At 53.1% G+C, this 20007-nt stretch overlaps 1 protein-coding gene across 1 annotated transcript in view; it reads right to left on the bottom strand.

The window, feature by feature from the left end:
- LOC144948327 (CD9 antigen-like) overlaps positions 1–20007 on the bottom strand; it is a 41427-nt gene that overhangs the window by 7700 nt on the left and 13720 nt on the right. The window contains exons 2-5 of the mRNA XM_078877762.1: positions 14467–14569; positions 3100–3197; positions 2095–2169; positions 227–328 (exon numbers count right to left, since the gene is read on the bottom strand). Of these exons, the coding sequence (XP_078733888.1) occupies positions 227–328; positions 2095–2169; positions 3100–3197; positions 14467–14569 (378 nt within the window). The remainder of the gene's footprint in view (positions 1–226; positions 329–2094; positions 2170–3099; positions 3198–14466; positions 14570–20007) is intronic.

The following is a 20007-nucleotide window of genomic DNA, read 5'->3' as shown; positions in this document are numbered from 1 at the left end:
AGTGAGTGGGTGGGTGAGTGAGTTTGGTCAGTGAGTGGGTGAGTGGGTGAGTGAATGAGTGAGTGGTTGAGTGAGTGAGTGGCTGAGTGAGTGAGCGGGCGAGCGAGTGAGTGAGTGAATGAGCGGGCGAGCGAGCGAGCGAGCGATTAAGCAGGTGAATGAGTGAGCAGGTGAGGGAGCGAGCGAGCGAGCGGGCGGGCGGGCGAGCGGGCGGGCGTGCACTCACCCCCTTGTGGAAGGCGATGAGGGCCGTCTTGATGGAATCCGACTTATCCTTCACGTACTGCAGATACAGGCTGCTGTAGTATTCCTTGAACTCCTGCGGAATCTGTGGGGTGGGGCGAGCGAGCGAGCGAGCGATCCATCAGAGAGCGCTTCCCAGCGAACGTCGGCATTTGGTGCTGGGCACAACGTTGGGTCAACGTCGTCTGTCTGACGTTGGCGTTTTGCACCAGGCCGGTGTGGGGGGTTGATGGGGGGGGGGGCAGTGGAGCGTGGCTAGGAGATGTTGACTACCTCGCCTGGTCTACAGGGCTAGGAGATGTTGACTACCTCGCCTGGTCTACAGGGCTAGGAGATGTTGACTACCTCGCCTGGTCTACAGGGCTAGGAGATGTTGACTACCTCGCCTGGTCTACAGGGCTAGGAGATGTTGACTACCTCGCCTGGTCTACAGGGCTAGGAGATGTTGACTACCTCGCCTGGTCTACAGGGCTAGGAGATGTTGACTACCTCGCCTGGTCTACAGGGCTAGGAGATGTTGACTACCTCGCCTGGTCTACAGGGCTATGAGATGTTGACTACCTCGCCTGGTCTACAGGGCTAGGAGATGTTGACTACCTCGCCTGGTCTACAGGGCTAGGAGATGTTGACTACCTCGCCTGGTCTACAGGGCTAGGAGATGTTGACTACCTCGCCTGGTCTACAGGGCTAGGAGATGTTGACTACCTCGCCTGGTCTACAGGGCTAGGAGATGTTGACTACCTCGCCTGGTCTACAGGGCTAGGAGATGTTGACTACCTCGCCTGGTCTACAGGGCTAGGAGATGTTGACTACCTCGCCTGGTCTACAGGGCTAGGAGATGTTGACTACCTCGCCTGGTCTACAGGGCTAGGAGATGTTGACTACCTCGCCTGGTCTACAGGGCTAGGAGATGTTGACTACCTCGCCTGGTCTGCAGGGCTAGGAGATGTTGACTACCTCGCCTGTTCTGCAGGAGGTTGTGGGTTCGATCCCTGATGCCTGCTGCTGTAGATTTGGAGTCTGCGTCTCTCTCATCATCATCATCACGGTGGCTAGGAGATGTTGACTACCTTGCCTGGTACACAGGAGGTCGTGGGTTCGATCCCTGATGCCTGCTGCTGCTGTAGATTTGGAGTTTGCGTGTCTCTCATCATCATCACGGTGGCTATGAGATGTTGACTACCTCGCCTGATCTGCAGGAGGTCGTGGGTTCGATCCCGGACCCTGACGATGCCTGCTGCTGTATATTTGGAGTTTGTGTCTCTCTCTCATCATCATCATCATCACGGTGGCTAGGAGATGTTGACTACCTCGCCTGGTACACAGGAGGTCGTGGTTTAAATCCTGACACTGCGTGGATTTTTTATCCTGGTTCTCTGTGTCTCTATGGGTCTCTGTGTATCTGTGTGTCTCTGTGTATCTCTATGGGTCTCTGTGGGTATCTATGGGTCTCTGTGGGTATCTATGGGTCTCTGTGGGTATCTATGGGTCTCTGTGGGTATCTATGGGTCTCTGTGTATCTCTATGGGTCTCTATGTATCTCTGTGTGTCTCTATGTGTCTCTATGTGTCTCTGTGTATCTCTATGTGTCTCTGTGTATCTCTATGTGTATCTGTGTATCTCTATGGGTCTCTGTGTATCTGTGTGTCTCTGTGCATCTCTATGGGTCTCTATGTGTCTCTGTGCATCTCTATGGGTCTCTGTATATCTCTATGTATATCTATGTATATCTCTATGTATATCTCTGTGTGTCTCTGTGGGTCTCTGTGGGTCTCTATGCATCTCTATGTGTCTCTATGTACATCTATGTATATCTCTATGTGTATCTCTGTGTGTCTCTGTGGGTCTCACCTTGTCCTTGTTGTTGATGGAGTAGATCCCGGCTGCCACCTCCGCTGCAAACACGACCAGCAGGCAGAAGAAGAACTAGGGGAGGAGGAGGGGACGACAACACAGCAGGTCACTGACCCAGCCACTAACACCACCCAGGGGTAGAGGGGGTTATGGGATCAGGGGTTATGGGATCAGGGGTAGAGGGGTAATGGGATCAGGGTAGAGGGTTAATAGGATCAGGGGTAGAGGGTTATGGGATCAGGGCTAGAGGTGGTAATGGGTTCAGGGGTAGAGGGGTTATGGGATCAGGGCTAGAGGGTTAGTAGGATCAGGGCTAGAGGGGTTTAATAGGATCAGGGCTAGAGGATTAATAGGATCAGGGGCTAGATGTTTAATAGGATCAGTGGGCTAGAGTGTTAATATGATCAGTGGGCTAGAGGTTTAATAGGATCAGAGCTAGAGGTTTAATAGGATCAGGGCTAGAGGTTTAATAGGATCAGTGGGCTAGATGTTTAATAGGATCAGTGGGCTAGAGTGTTAATATGATCAGTGGGCTAGAGGTTTAATAGGATCAGAGCTAGAGGTTTAATAGGATCAGGGCTAGAGGGTTAATAGGATCAGGGCTAGAGGGGGTTATGGGATCAGGGCTAGAGGATCAATAGGATCAGGGCTAGAGGTTTAATAGGATCAGGGGTTAGATGTTTAATAGGATCAGTGGGCTAGAGGTTTAATAGGATCAGGGGCTAGAGGTTTAATAGGATCAGTGGGCTAGAGGTTTAATAGGATCAGGGCTAGAGGGGGTTATGGGATCAGGGGTAGGGGGGGTTATGGGATGAAGGGTAGAGGTTTAATAGGATCAGTGGGCTAGAGGTTTAATAGGATCAGGGCTAGAGGGGGTTATGAGATCAGGTGTAGGGGGGGTTATGGGATAAAGGCTAGAGGTTTAATAGGATCAGGGCTAGAGTGGTTATGGGATCAGTGGGCTAGAGGTTTAATAGGATCAGTTTTGCGAGCTCCTCTCACCGTTCCCAGCATGCACTGCGACTCCTGTATGGCGCCGCAGCAGCCGAGGAACCCAATGAGCATCATCAGAGCCCCGGCTCCGATCAGGACGTAGACACCTAGAGGCACAGGCAAAGGTCCCCCGTGTAGCCTCGTCAAGCCGAAGGGGCAAGTGCAACCTCTAAGAAACGTGGAACCCCACACACCACACAGGCAAAGGTCCCCCGTGTAGCCTCGTCAAGCCGAAGGGGCAAGTGCAACCTCTAAGAAACGTGGAACCCCACACACCACACAGGCAAAGGTGCCCCGTGTAGCCTCGTCAAGCCGAAGGGGCAAGTGCAACCTCTAAGAAACGTGGAACCCCACACACCACACAGGCAAAGGTCCCCCGTGTAGCCTCGTCAAGCCGAAGGGGCAAGTGCAACCTCTAAGAAACGTGGAACCCCACACACCACACAGGCAAAGGTCCCCCGTGTAGCCTCGTCAAGCCGAAGGGGCAAGTGCAACCTCTAAGAAACGTGGAACCCCACACACCACACAGGCAAAGGTCCCCCGCGTAGCCTCGTCAAGCCGAAGGGGCAAGTGCAACCTCTAAGAAACGTGGAACCCCACACACCACACAGGCAAAGGTCCCCCGTGTAGCCTCGTCAAGCCGAAGGGGCAAGTGCAACCTCTAAGAAACGTGGAACCCCACACACCACACAGGCAAAGGTCCCCCGTGTAGCCTCGTCAAGCCGAAGGGGCAAGTGCAACCTCTAAGAAACGTGGAACCCCACACACCACACAGGCAAAGGTGCCCCGTGTAGCCTCGTCAAGCCGAAGGGGCAAGTGCAACCTCTAAGAAACGTGGAACCCCACACACCACACAGGCAAAGGTCCCCCGTGTAGCCTCGTCAAGCCGAAGGGGCAAGTGCAACCTCTAAGAAACGTGGAACCCCACACACCACACAGGCAAAGGTGCCCCGTGTAGCCTCGTCAAGCCGAAGGGGCAAGTGCAACCTCTAAGAAACGTGGAACCCCACACACCACACAGGCAAAGGTCCCCCGTGTAGCCTCGTCAAGCCGAAGGGGCAAGTGCAACCTCTAAGAAACGTGGAACCCCACACACCACACAGGCAAAGGTGCCCCGTGTAGCCTCGTCAAGCCGAAGGGGCAAGTGCAACCTCTAAGAAACGTGGAACCCCACACACCACACAGGCAAAGGTCCCCCGCGTAGCCTCGTCAAGCCGAAGGGGCAAGTGCAACCTCTAAGAAACGTGGAACCCCACACACCACACAGGCAAAGGTCCCCCGTGTAGCCTCGTCAAGCTGACGGGGCAAGTGCTGCTATTAGCAAAACGTGGAATCCTAGAGGAACAGGCAAAGGTGACCCGTGTATCCTCGTCAAACCGACGGGGCAAGTGCAGCTCTAAGAAACGTGGAACCACCCACCACCCACCACCCCACACACAGACAAAGGTGCCCCGTGTAGCCTCGTCAAGCTGACGGGGCAAGTGCTGCTCTCAGAAACGTGGAACCCCCCCCACCCACCACCCCACACACAGGCAAAGGTCCCCCGTGTAGCCTCGTCAAACTGCCGGGGCAAGTGCTGCTATTAGCAAAACGTGGAATCCTAGAGGAACAGGCAAAGGTCCCCCGTGTAGCCTCGTCAAACTGACGGGGCAAGTGCAGCTCTCAGAAACGTGGAACCCCACACACAGACAAAGGTCCCCCGTGTAGCCTCGTCAAACCGCCGGGGCAAGTGCAGCTCTCAGAAACGTAGACTCCTAGAGGAACAGGCAAAGGTCCCCCGTGTAGCCTCGTCAAACTGTCGGGGCAAGTGCTGCTATTAGCAAAACGTAGACTCCTAGAGGAACAGGCAAAGGTCCCCCGTGTAGCCTCGTCAAACCGTCGGGGCAAGTGCTGCTATTAGCAAAACGTAGACCCCCCCCACCACCACCACACAGGCAAAGGTCCCCCGCGTAGCCTCAGCAGACCGACGGGGCAAGTGCTCTTGAACGAGCAGCACAATCGCTACACCAGGTGACTTATTTGAGGCTGAGTCGACCTAGGGGGGGGGTCAGCTACGGTGGTGTTGGTGGCCGTGAGCGGAGATGGAACTCGGGTCGCCGGGTTCGTAGGGCAGCGTAGCGCTAACCGCTGCGCCACCGCTCCCTACATATGAACACAAAGATCCCCCGTATAGCCTTAACAGACTGTAGGGGCAAGTGCTGTTAGCGAGCACCTATGAAGGCCGGAACGGTACACGAGGGGGTGGGTTGCCAGCACCACGCCCGGCCGCCTTTGTCTCCCTAGTGGCGATGTTTACACACCGCACCAGGTTCTCATTTAAGGCTGAGTCGACCTAGGGGATGCCCAGGACCCGCTTCAGATAATCGTCACTGGGTGTTAGCCGTGTGCGGGAATCGAACCCGGGTCGCCAGGTTCATAGCGCAGCGCGCTAACCACTACACTACCGCTCCCCACTATATATGAACACACACACACGTACACACACACATCACTCACCATTAGACATACACACATACACACACCACCACTACACACCACACACACACGAACACCACACACACACGAACACCACACACACACGAACACCACACACACACGAACACCACACACACACGAACACCACACACACACGAACACCATACACACACCACCACACCACACACACCACACGCACACGAACACCACACACACACGAACACCACACACACACGAACACCACACACACACGAACACCACACACACACGAACACCATACACACACCACCACACCACACACACCATACACACCACCACCGCCACACACACACCACCACATACACCACACACACACACACCACACACACACACCACACCACACACACCACACACACCGCCACCACCACACACACCATACACACCGCCACACACATACCACCACATACACCACACACACACCACACACACACCACACACAAACCACACACACCCCACACCACACACACACCACCACACATACAGCACACACACACCACACACACCACCACCACCCCAAACACTCCACCACCACCACCACACACACCGCCACACACACACACCACCGCGACACACACCACACACACACCACACACACACCACACACACACACCACCAACACACCATTGCCACATCCACACCACCACACACACACCACCACCACATACACCACCACCACATACACCACACACCCTCACACACCACACACACCACCACACACACCACCACACACCACCACACACACCACCACACACCACACACACCAGCACACACACACCACACACACACACTACCACCACACACACACACCACACACACACACCACCACCACCCACACACCACACACACACACACCACCACCACACACACACCACCAGCACACACACACCACACACACACACACACCACACACACCACAGACACACACACCACATACACCACCACACACACCACACACACACACACCACACACACCACCACACACACCACACACACCACCACACACACACCACCACCACACACACACCAGCACACACACACACCACCACCACACACACACACCAGCACACACACACACCACCACACACACACCACACACACACACACCACCACCACACACACACACCAGCACACACACACACCACCACCACACACACACCACACACACACACACCACCACCACACACACACACCACCACACACACCACACACACACACACCACACACACACACCACCACCACACACACACCACCAGCACACACACACCACACACACACACCACCAGCACACACACACCACACACACACACCACCACCACACACACACACCACACACACCACACACACCACCACACACACGCCACACACACGTCACTCACACGCCACACACACACACCAAACCACACACCCTCACACACACACACACACACACACACACACACCAAACCACACACCCTCACACACCACCACGCCCTCATTTGGGGGTGACGTCACCCGGCCAGGCGTAGTGGAAAACGTGTGCGTGTGGCCACGTGATTGCGTGATTATGATTCATGTGTGTGCGTGTGTGTGTGCGTGTGGCCACGTGATTGCGTGATTGTGATTCATGTGTGTGCGTGTGTGTAGCTGTGTGTGTGTAGGTGTGTGCGTGTGTGTAGGTATGTGTGTGTAGGTATGTGCGTGTGTGTGTAGGTATGTGTGTGTAGGTATGTGCGTGTGTGTGTAGGTATGTGTGTGTAGGTATGTGTGTGTGTGCGTGTGTGTGTGTAGGCATGTGTGTGTAGGTATGTGCGTGTGTGTGTAGGTATGTGTGTGTAGGTATGTGCGTGTGTGCGTGTGTAGCTGTGTGTGTGTAGATGTGTGTGTGTATGTAGGTGTGTGTGTAGGTATGTGTGTGTGTAGGTATGTGCGTGTGTGTGTGTAGATGTGTGTGTGTTTGTAGGTGTGTGTGTATGTATGTAGGTGTGTGTGTGTGTATGTAGGTGTGTGTGTAGGTATGTAGGTGTGTGTATGTAGGTGTGTGTATGTGTGTGTAGGTGTGTATATGTGTGTAGGTGTGTGTAGGGGTGTGTAGATATGTGTGTGTATGTATGTGTGTATATGTGTGTGTATGTGTGTATGTATGTGTGTAAGTAGGTGTGAGTGTTGTCAGTGTATCGGTTAGCAACGTTGTTAAGGCTACACGGGGGATCTTTGTCTTGTATGTGTGCAGGTGTGATTGTGTGTGAATGTGTGTGTGTGTAGGTGTGATTGTGTGTATGTATGTATGTATGTGTGAGTGTGTAGGTGTGATTGTGTGCGCGAGTGTGAATGTGTGAGTGTGTGTGAATGTGTGTGTGTAGGTATGTGTGTGTATGTGTGTATGTGAGTGTGTAGGTGTGATTGTGAATATGTGTGTGTGTAGGTGTGAGAGTGTGTGTATGCATGTGTGTAGGTGTGTGTGTAGGTATGTGTGTGTATGTGTGTGAGTGTGTACCAACCACCACCACCCACTACCACCCCACCCACCACCACCACCACCACCACCCACCCACCCACCAACCACCACCACCACCCACCCCACCCACCCACCACCACCCACCACCACTACCACCCCCACCACCCACCACCACCACCACTACAGGAGGTCGTGGGTTCGATCCCGACCCTGACGACGCCTGCTGCTGCTGCTGTATATTTGGAGTCTGTGTCTCTCTCATCATCATCATCACGGTGGCTAGGAGATGTTGACTACCTCGCCTGGTCTACAGGAGGTCGTGGGTTCGATCCAGACCCTGACGACGCCTGCTGCTGCTGTAGATTTGGAGTCTGTGTCTCTCTCATCATCATCATCATCACGGTGGCTAGGAGATGTTGACTACCTCGCCTGGAAAGCAGGAGGTCGTGGGTTGCATCCCGACCCTGATGCCTGCTGCTGTAGATTTGGAGTCTGCGTCTCTCTCTCTCCGTGGTGGTCACTGCGTTAATTTGTCTCCGGATTTTCCCTTCCACATTTAGAATCGACCACGCGTCTAGAGTGTTCGGCTGCTGCTATAAATGTCCACGTGATGGTGGTGATGGTGGTGGTGATGGTGGTGGTGATGGTGGTGGTGATGGTGGTGGTGATGGTGGTGGTGGTGATGATGGTGGTGGTTGATGATGATGGTGGTGATGATGGTGGTGATGATGGTGGTGATGATGATGGTGATGATGATGGTGGTGATGATGGTGGTGATGATGATGGTGATGATGATGATGAAGATGGTGGTGATGGTGGTGATGGTGGTGATGGTGGTGATGATGATGGTGGTGATGATGGTGATAATGGTGATGATGATGGTGGTGATGATGGTGATGATGGTGATGATGATGATGGTGATTATGATGATGGTGATGATGGTGGTGGTGGTGATGATGGTGGTGATGATGATGGTGATGATCATGATGATGAAGATGGTGGTGATGGTGGTGATGATGATGGTAGGGATGATGGTGATAATGGTGATGATGATGGTGGTGATGATGATGGTGGTGATGATGATGATGGTGATGATGATGATGGTGATGATGATGATGGTGATGATGATGATGGTGATGATGATGGTGATGATGATGATGGTGATGATGATGGTGATGATGATGGTGATGAAGATGGTGATTCTGAAACACAGCAACTACACGGCACAGTGGGAGGGCTTTTACAAAAATAAAAAATAGAAAATTAAAAATAGTTCATAGTTTTAGTTTGAGCTCGGCACCACCGCTCCACACATTCACACACAAAGACAAAGATCCCCCGTATAGCCTGTGACAGACTGTAGGGGCAAGTGCCTTTGCCTCCCTTAGTGGCGATGTTTACCGCACTACTCCGCTACACCAAGTACTCATTTGAGGCCGAGTCGACCTAGGGGAGACCCAGGACCGGTTCAGATAATCGTCACTGGGTGGTGTTGGTTGTGAACGGGAATGGAACTCGGGTCGACAGGTTCGTAGCGCAGCATAGCGCTGACTGCTACTAAACACAGACACACACCCACACACAAAGACACACAGACACACACACAGACACACACATACACACACAGACACACCCCCACACACAAAGACACACACAGAGACACGCAGAGACAGACACACACACACAGAGACACTCAAACACACACACAGACACTCAAACACACACACAGACACACACACAGACACACACACAGACACTCAAACACACACACAGACACACACACAGACACTCAAACACACACAGACACACACACAGACACACACACAGACACACACACACAGACACTCAAACACACACACAGACACACACAGACATACACACAGACACTCAAACACACACACAGACACACACAGACAAACACACAGATACTCAAACACACACACAGACACACACAGACAAACACACAGATACTCAAACACACACACAGACACACACACAGACATACACACAGACAAACACACACACAGACACACACACACAGACACTCAAACACACACACAGACACACACAGACATACACACAGACACTCAAACACACACACAGACACACACAGACAAACACACAGATACTCAAACACACACACAGACACACACAGACAAACACACAGACACACACACAGACACACACACAGACAAACACACACATTGACTCCACACTGACTCCACACTGACTCGTTAACGGATCTCTCTTTGGTGCCTCAACTTGCACGAAATGAGTCACCCTGATAACCACGCCCGTAACACAGCACACACACACACACGCACACACACACACACGCACACACACACACACGCACACACACAGACACACACACACGCACACACACGCACACACACGCACACACACGCACACACACAGACACACACACACGCACACACACGCACACACACACGCACACACACGCACACACACATACACACACACACAGACACACACACACGCACACACACACACAGACACACACACACACACGCACACACACGCACACACACAGACACACACACACAGACACACACAGACACACACACAGACACACAGACACACGCACAGACACACAGACACACACCACAGACACACACCACAGACACACAGAAACACAAACAGAGACACACACAGACACACGCACAGACACACACAGACACACGCCACACACACATACACACAGACACACGCACAGACACACAGACACACACCACACACACAGACACACAGAAACACAAACAGAGACACACACAGACACACGCACAGACACACACAGACACACGCCACACACACAGACACACAGACACACGCACAGACACACAGACACACACCACACACACAGACACACAGAAACACAGAGACACACACAGACACACGCACAGACACACACAGACACACACCACACACACAGACACACAGAAACACAAACAGAGACACACACCACACACACAGACACACGCCACACACACAGACACACAGACACACACAGACACACACAGACACACGCCACACACACAGACACACATAAACACAAACAGAGACACACACAGACACACGCACAGACACACACAGACACACGCCACACACACAGACACACGCCACACACACAGACACACAGAAACACAAACAGAGACACACACCACACACACAGACACACGCACAGACACACACACACTGAGATAGACACAGAAACACAAACAGAGACACACACAGACACAAACATACAGACACACACCCACACACAGACACAAAGACACACTACACACACACACACAGACAGACTACAACACACACACACACAGACACACTACACGCACAGACAACACACACACCACACACAAACCACACACAGACACACACACATACAGACACACACAGACACACTACAACACACACAGACACACAGACACACACAGACACACTACAACACACACAAACACACTACAACACACACAGACACACATACACACACAGAGACACACACACAGACACACACATAGACATATAACAACCACGCACACACAGACACACACGCGCACAGACACAAATACAAAGACACAGACACACACACACCCACACACACCCACACACACACACACCCACCCACCCACCCAGACACACACACACAGACACGCAGACACACACACGCAGACACACAGACACACACACACAGACAACAACAACAACAACCGCCATTCGCCACTAAGTGGCGGTGACGTCACCACGACGCTTGTGCCAGGCCATGTGCACCTTGAGGCCACGTGAAGTGTCGAACGCCCGCTGGCAGGAGGTCACGGGGCAGACCCAGGTGCCACGGGTCGACTGACCGAGATGACCGAGATGACTGGCTGATGCACCACCTGTGCCCCCTACTGTGCCAACTTGCTGTGCTTTAGCCACCCGGCGCTCCGCTCGTTGTTGTGAGCGTCGCTCCTCCGCCCTCCGTTGTTGTTGGAGGGCGACTGCCTCCAACTGCCCAGTAGCGTCCTTCACGAGCCTCCTCCACTGAGGCCGATCTTGACACCGCTGGTACCAGTCATCGGCAAGTCCACTCAGCTCCACGTCCTCCTGTACCACATCACTCCATCTCTTCTCTAGCCCGTGCCGCGCCCGTTTAGCCCTCTCGATCCGGCCGAACAAAAGCTGTTTAGGCATGCGGTGGCTGGGCATGCGGGCTACATGACCCAGCCAACGCAGCCTTGCCTGCCGGAGGAGCTCACTGATGGGACTTTGCCCAGATCTTTCAAGGACTTGTGAGCTCCTCACACAATCCAGCCTGGTTAAACCCAGGATGGATCGTAGGCAGGCCAGCCTAAATGTTTCCAACCGGCGAAGATGCTCACACACACACAGACACACACATACACACACACATACTCACACACAGACACACCCACACAGACACACACAGACACACAAACACAGACACACAAACACAGACACACACAGACACACACACACAGACACACACACACAGACACACACACACAGACACACACACAGACACACACACACACACACAGACACACACACACGCACAGACACACACACAGACACACACACACAGACACACAGACACACACAGACACACACATACACACACATACACGCACAGACACACACAGACACACAGACACACACATACACACACACAGACACACACACAGACACACACACCCCCACTGACGCCTCGTTAACGGATCTCTCCTGGTGACCACAGCTCGCACGAAATGCGTAACCCTGGGCACCACGCCCATAACACAGCACACACAAAGACACACGCACAGACACACACACAGAGTCACACACAGACACACACACAGACACACACACAGACACACATACAGACACACACACAGACACACACACACGCACAGACACACGCACAGACACACACACACACACAGACACACGCACAGACACACACACACAGACACACACACAGAGTCACACACAGAGTCACAGACAAATACCCACGCACACAGGCACTCACACACACGCACAGACACGCAGACACACACACACAGACACACACACACACACAGAGACTCACACACACAGACACACACAGAGACTCACACACACAGACACACACACAGAGTCACAGACAAATACCCACACACGCACAGACACACACACAGACACACACACACACAGAGACTCACACACACAGACACACACACACAGAGACTCACACACACAGACACACACACAGAGTCAGACAAATACCCACACACGCACAGACACACACACACACACAGAGACACACACACAGACACACAGACACACACACAGACACACACAGAGTCACAGACAAATACCCATACACGCACAGACACACACAGACAGAGATAGACACAGAGACACGCACAGACACAAAAACAAAGACACACACGCACAGACACACACACATACACGCATAGAGACACACACAGACACATACAGACATACACACACACAGATTCACAGACACACGCACAGACACACGCACAGTCACAGACAGAGTCACAGACAGAGTCACAGGCAAACATCCACACACAGACAGACACACAGACACACAGACACACACAGACACACACATACAGACACACACACAGACACACACAGACACACACAGACACACACACAGACACAAAGACACACAGACACACACACAGACACAAAGACACACAGACACACACAGACACACACACAGAGACGCATGCCACACACAGACACACACACAGACACACACACAGACACACAGAGACACACACACAGACACACACACAGACACACGGAAACGCATGACACCCACCCACACGTGTGCCCCCCACTCACCTACCCACTCGTGTGGCCCCCCAACAACAACCGCCATTCGCCACTAAGTGACGGTGACGTCACCACGACGCTTGTGCCAGGCCATGTGCACCTTGAGGCCACGTGAAGTGTAGAACGCCCGCTGGCAGGAGGTCACGGGGCAGACCCAGCAGGTGCCACGGGTCCACTGCTGTGCCAGGCTAGGTGCAGGAGGAGGTCACGTGACAGACCCAGCAGGTGCCATGGGTTGACTGCTGTGCCAGGCTAGGTGCAGGAGGAGGTCACGGGACAGACCCTGCAGGTGCCATGGGTTGACTGCTGTGCCAGGCTAGGTGCAGGAATAGGTCACGGGACAGACCCTGCAGGTGCCATGGGTTGACTGCTGTGCCAGGCTAGGTGCAGGAGGAGGAGTTCACGGGGCAGACCCAGCAGGTGCCACGGGTCGACTGACCGAGATGACCGAGATGACTGGCTGATGCACCACCTGAGCCCCCCACTCACCCACCCACACGCGTGCCCCCCACTCACTCACCCACCCACACGCGTGCCCCCCACCCACCCACCCACACGCGTGCCCCCCCACTCACCCACGAGGAAGTTGGAGGGTGAGTCGGGCGAGCTGAAGATGTCCTTCGTGTTGGGGTCAAAGCGGAGCCACAGCGCCACCCCCAGCACCGCTGAGCCGCAGATCTGCAGAAGGTGAGAAGGTGAGTCGCGCCATGTGGTCTTTCAACGCAAGGTTGCGGTGGGGGGCAAGGGCTCTTAGTGAACACGCACACACAACAACAACAACACCTACACACAACAACAACAACAACACCTACACACAACAACAACACCTACACACAACAACAACAACACCTACACACAACAACAACACCTACACACAACAACAACACCTACACACAACAACAACAACACCTACACACACAACAACAACACCTACACACAACAACAACACCTACACACAACAACAACAACACCTACACACAACAACAACAACACCTACACACAACAACAACACCTACACACAACAACAACACCTACACACAACAACAACAACACCTACACAGAACAACACCTACACACAACAACAACACCTACACACACAACAACAACACCTACACACACAACAACAACACCTACACACACAACAACAACACCTACACACAACAACAACAACACCTACACACAACAACAACAACACCTACACACAACAACAACACCTACACACAACAACAACACCTACACACAACAACAACAACACCTACACAGAACAACACCTACACACAACAACAACACCTACACACAACAACAACAACACCTACACACAACAACAACACCTACACACAACAACAACAACACCTACACACAACAACAACACCTACACACAACAACAACAACACCTACACACAACAACAACAACACCTACACACAACAACAACAACAAAAGCGGACTTGGGGCAAATGTTGCTAAGAGAACGCACACAACAACAACAACACCTACACACACAACAACAACACCTACACACACAACAACAACACCTACACACACAACAACAACACCTACACACACAACAACAACACCTACACACACAACAACAACACCTACACACACACAACAACAACAACAACAGCAGACTGTTGGGGCAAGTGTTGCTAAGAGAGCACCTACACACACACAACAACAACACCTACACACACACACACAACAACACCTACACACACACAACATCCACACCTACACACAACAACAACAATGGCGGACTGTTGGGGCAAGTGTTGCAAACAGAGCACACACACACACACACAACAACAACAACAACCATTCGCCACTAAGTGGCAGTGACGTCACAACGCTGCCTGTGCCAGGCTAGGTGCACTTGAAGGCCACGTGAAGTATCGAAGGCTCGTTGATAGGAGGGTCACGGGACAGACCCAGCAGGTGCCATGGGTCGACTGACTGAGATGACTGGCTGATGCACCACCTGTGCCCTCTACTGTGCAAATTTTCTGGATTTTAGCCGCCCGGCGCTCTGCTCGTTGTTGTGAGCGTCGCTCCTCCACCCTCCGTTGTTGCTGGAGGGCGACTGCCTCCAACTGCCCAGTAGCGTCCTTCACGAGCCTCCTCCACAGAGGCCGCTGGTACCAGTCATCGGAAAGTCCACTCAGCTCCACGTCCTCCTGTACCACATCACTCTATCTCTTCTCTAGCCCGTGCCACGCCCGTTAAGCCCCCTCAATCCACCCAAACAGAAGCTGCTCGGGCATGCGGTGGCTGGGCATGCGGTGGCTGGGCATGCGGGCTACATGACCCAGCCAACGCAGCCTTGCCAGTCAGATGAGCTCACCGATGGGACTTTGCCCAGATCTTTCAAGGATTACTGAGCTCCTCACACAGTCCAGCCTGCTGGTTAAACCCAGGATGGATCATAGGCAGGCCAGCCTAAATGTTTATTTAGGGGGGGAGAGAAGGGTCCACGTTTCGCAAGCGTCGAGAAGGCAGGGAATGACTGTGGCCGAGAAGACCCGAAGCTTCGTGCAGAGCGACAGACCAGGTAGCTTCCACACAGCAGCGTTACGCAGCTGATGAAATTATAACGCCGCTCGACTGATTCGGAGTGAGAGCCCTGCTGTAAAACTGGGGCCTCTCCACAACTGCCTCATCACCGATTGGGAGTTGTGGGGGTGGAGTGTCCGATGGTACAAAATACCCAGGCAGGTGCTTAGTTTTGGTGGGGCTGATGGTAAGGCCCCACCTCTTAGTGGCACGCTCCAGTCTCAGCAGCAGCGCCTCCAACTCCTCCTCTGAGTGAGCCGCAATTACCAGGTCGTCAGCATACATAACGTGATTGACCAATAGGGAGCCATCCCTTGACCGCACCCGGGCATCGATCAGCCTCCCACTGTATCTATACCAGATGGATATCCCTTCTGTACAGCCATCGAAAGCTTCTCAAACTATGGGGTAAAATACGATGTGAAATAATGTGGGAGCCAGAGGACATCCATGTCACACCCCAAGGTGAACAGGGAATGGCTCCGTCTCCCGGCCACGTAGTTTTACCCAGGGCTGCATACCATCATGAAGGTCCTTAATGATCGTGAGCAGAGGGTCAGGGACTCCAAAAGCACGAAGAACAACCCAGAGCCCAGGCCTACTGATGGTATCATAGACCTTGATCAGGTCAATAAAGCAGAGATGTAGGTCTTGTTGGAATTCCCTACACCTCTGCTGTAGCAGACGGACAGAATATATGGCATCTGTGCACGATCACCCTTTCCTGAAACCGCATTGGGGCTCCGCAAGCCTCTCCTCAACGTGCCTAGCAAGGCGATGTTTAATAATCCTTGCCAGGACCTTTCCCGGCACAATGAGGAGTGAGATGCCCCTGTAGTTGTTACAGTCTCTGCGGTCTCCCTTCTTAAAGAGTTGGACCACCAGGGCATCCTTCCAATCCTGCGGAACCCGTCCTGTGGTCCAGACTGTTGTTATGATGTCATGTAGTAGTGCAGTCTGTGCACACCCAATGCCACCCTCCCTCAGCAGTTTCGCTTGGGAGATCATCTCTGCCCGGCGCTTTTCCTAGTCTGAGATTGCAGACAGCCCTGCAAACTCCTCCCATAGATGGCACCTCCGCCAACCACTGAGAATGGGTGACTACTTTTTCCAATATTTGAGGCACGGCAACCTCGGCAGGGTCATCCGCAGTTTGCCCCACAAAGTTTTCGAGGCCGAGGGATTTCCCCTCCCCCCCCAAGGACCTCACGAAAATGCTCAGCAAATCTGCAAATCTGTTTCTGGGGGTCGGAGATTGGATCACCGTTCCTTCCCCTAATGATGGGGATAGGTGTGGTGATGCAGGTTACTTTTTTGATGGAATTAAAGAGCGATTTGTGATCGCGGGCCGTTGAGGCAGACTCCATCTCCTCACCAGCCCGCAACCACCACCCATCATCCTTGCAGCGCCTCACGGCTCTCCGAACCTCCGAGCGAAGGCTGCGGTAAAAGCCCCCTCATTCTCTGACGTGGGATGCTGTAGCCGATGAGAGTGGGCCTGTCGCTTTTTCTCAGCCAGCCTGAACACCGGCCTCTGTCAGCCAGGGTCTCTGCGAATGTTTGGACCGTGTACCCAAAGCAGCCATTGCAGCTGCATGAGCCACAGTCCTAAAACCTCACCCATTTCCCATTAGCCAACCCCCAGCTGCAAGCAATGTTGAAATTCTCGCTTGCAACTAACCTCAGCTAGTCGAAACCAGGCTACGGTGGATTTGAACGGGGTCCTGGGTGTAACACCCAACACCGGAGTGGAAGAATGCCAGGTGCATCTGACAGGTGACTAGTCGATGGTCAGAGGGCAGATCAGCTCCACGGTAGGTCATTGTGTCAAGGACATGGGCCCGCATCCGCTGTTCCGTCACTACGCAGTCCAGCAGATGTTCTTGGTTCTTTCGGTAAAGTCACGTAGAAGGGAAATAATAAACGTCGTGAGATTTATTTTATTGTTTTATTTTTATTATTTTATTATTTCCCTTCTACGTGACGACTTTACCGAAAGAACCAAGAAGATGAATCCCTGCAGTCACGAAAGCTTTAAATCGAGAATTATTTTATGTTTTATTTTTATTATTTTATTATTTCCCTTCTACGTGACTTTACCGAAAGAACCAAGAAGATGAATCCCTGCAGTCACGAAAGCTTCAAATCGAAATTTAGTCCAGCAGATGTTCTTGCTTGGACCCGGCGTGCATCCACGATGTTGTGTGGATGCGCCGATGCCGGAAGAGCGTGTTGGTAATTACAAGCCCATGGGCTGCACAAAAATCTAGCAGCCTCCGTTGATATTGAGCTGATCTGGCCCATGCCTTCCAATCACTCCAGACCAGGTGGCCAGCGTCATAACCAACTCGGGCATTGAAGTCACCCATGAGGATGACTCTATCCCGAGGGGCCACTTTAGCCAGCGCCTGTGACGTGTGGTTATGAAAGGCATCCGACTCATCGGCCTTGCCTGCATCCCTCCCCGCTGATGATCATCTGGAGTGGCGGGGTAAGTAACCACCACCACCACCACCATTCCTCGCTTCTTGTTGATAAGGAGGCGAGCCAACAACATGCCTGGAATGTACAGTTTCCCGCACCTCACCGCCACGCTCCGACGCACCCTTCATCCTTTTGCTTACAGGAAGTGTCACTCCCCCCCTCCCTGTTGTTTGGCAATTTCCTTGGCCCTAGTGGAGGACTGTCCACCCCTCATGGTGGCCCGGAGCCAGACCCGGTCCGTCGGACCTCCCGTATTCCGCAGAGGTGCAGGAGGTACCGATCCGTCTCCCAAACAAAGAAGCGGTAACATCTTAGTACGTGACGAGTGGCTGAGTGAGTGGGTTGGTGAGTGGGTGAGTGAGTGAGTGGGTTGGTGAGTGGGTGGGTGGGTGAGTGAGTGAGTGGCTGAGTGAGTGGGTGAGTGAGTGGGGGAGTGAGTGGGTGGGTTGGTGAGTGGGTTGGTGAGTGGTTGAAGGAGTGAGTGGGTTGGTGAATGGGTGAGTGAGTGGGTTGGTGAGTGGGTGAGTGAGTGGCTGAGTGAATGGGTTGGTGAGTGGGTGAGTGAGTGGGTTGGTGAGTGGGGCAATGAGTGGGTTGGTGAGTGGGTGAGTGAGTGAGTGGCTGAGTGAGTGGGTTGGTGAGTGGGACAATGAGTGGGTTGGTGAGTGGGTGAGTGAGTGGGTTGGTGAGTGGGTGAGTGAGTGGGTTGGTGAGTGGGTTGGTGAATGGTTGAATGAGTGAGTGGGTTGGTGAGTGGGTGAGTGAGTGGGTTGGTGAGTGGGTGAGTGAGTGAGTGGCTGAGTGAGTGGGTTGGTGAGTGGGTGAGTGAGTGGGTTGGTGAGTGGGTTGGTGAGTGGGTGAGTGAGTGGGTTGGTGAGTGGGTGAGTGAGTGGCTGAGTGAGTGGGTTGGTGAGTGGGTGAGTGAGTGGGTTGGTGAGTGGGTGAGTGAGTGAGTGGCTGAGTGAGTGGGTTGGTGAGTGGCTGAGTGAGTGGGTTGGTGAGTGGGTGGGTTGGTGAGTGGGTAAGTGAGTGAGTGGCTGAGTGAGTGGGTTGGTGAGTGGGTGAGTGAGTGGGTGGGTTGGTG

Source organism: Lampetra fluviatilis, chromosome 48 (assembly GCF_964198595.1).
Source record: "Lampetra fluviatilis chromosome 48, kcLamFluv1.1, whole genome shotgun sequence".
Taxonomy (NCBI): Eukaryota; Metazoa; Chordata; class Hyperoartia; order Petromyzontiformes; family Petromyzontidae; genus Lampetra; species Lampetra fluviatilis.
This window is presented reverse-complemented; position numbering and strand designations above follow the sequence as displayed.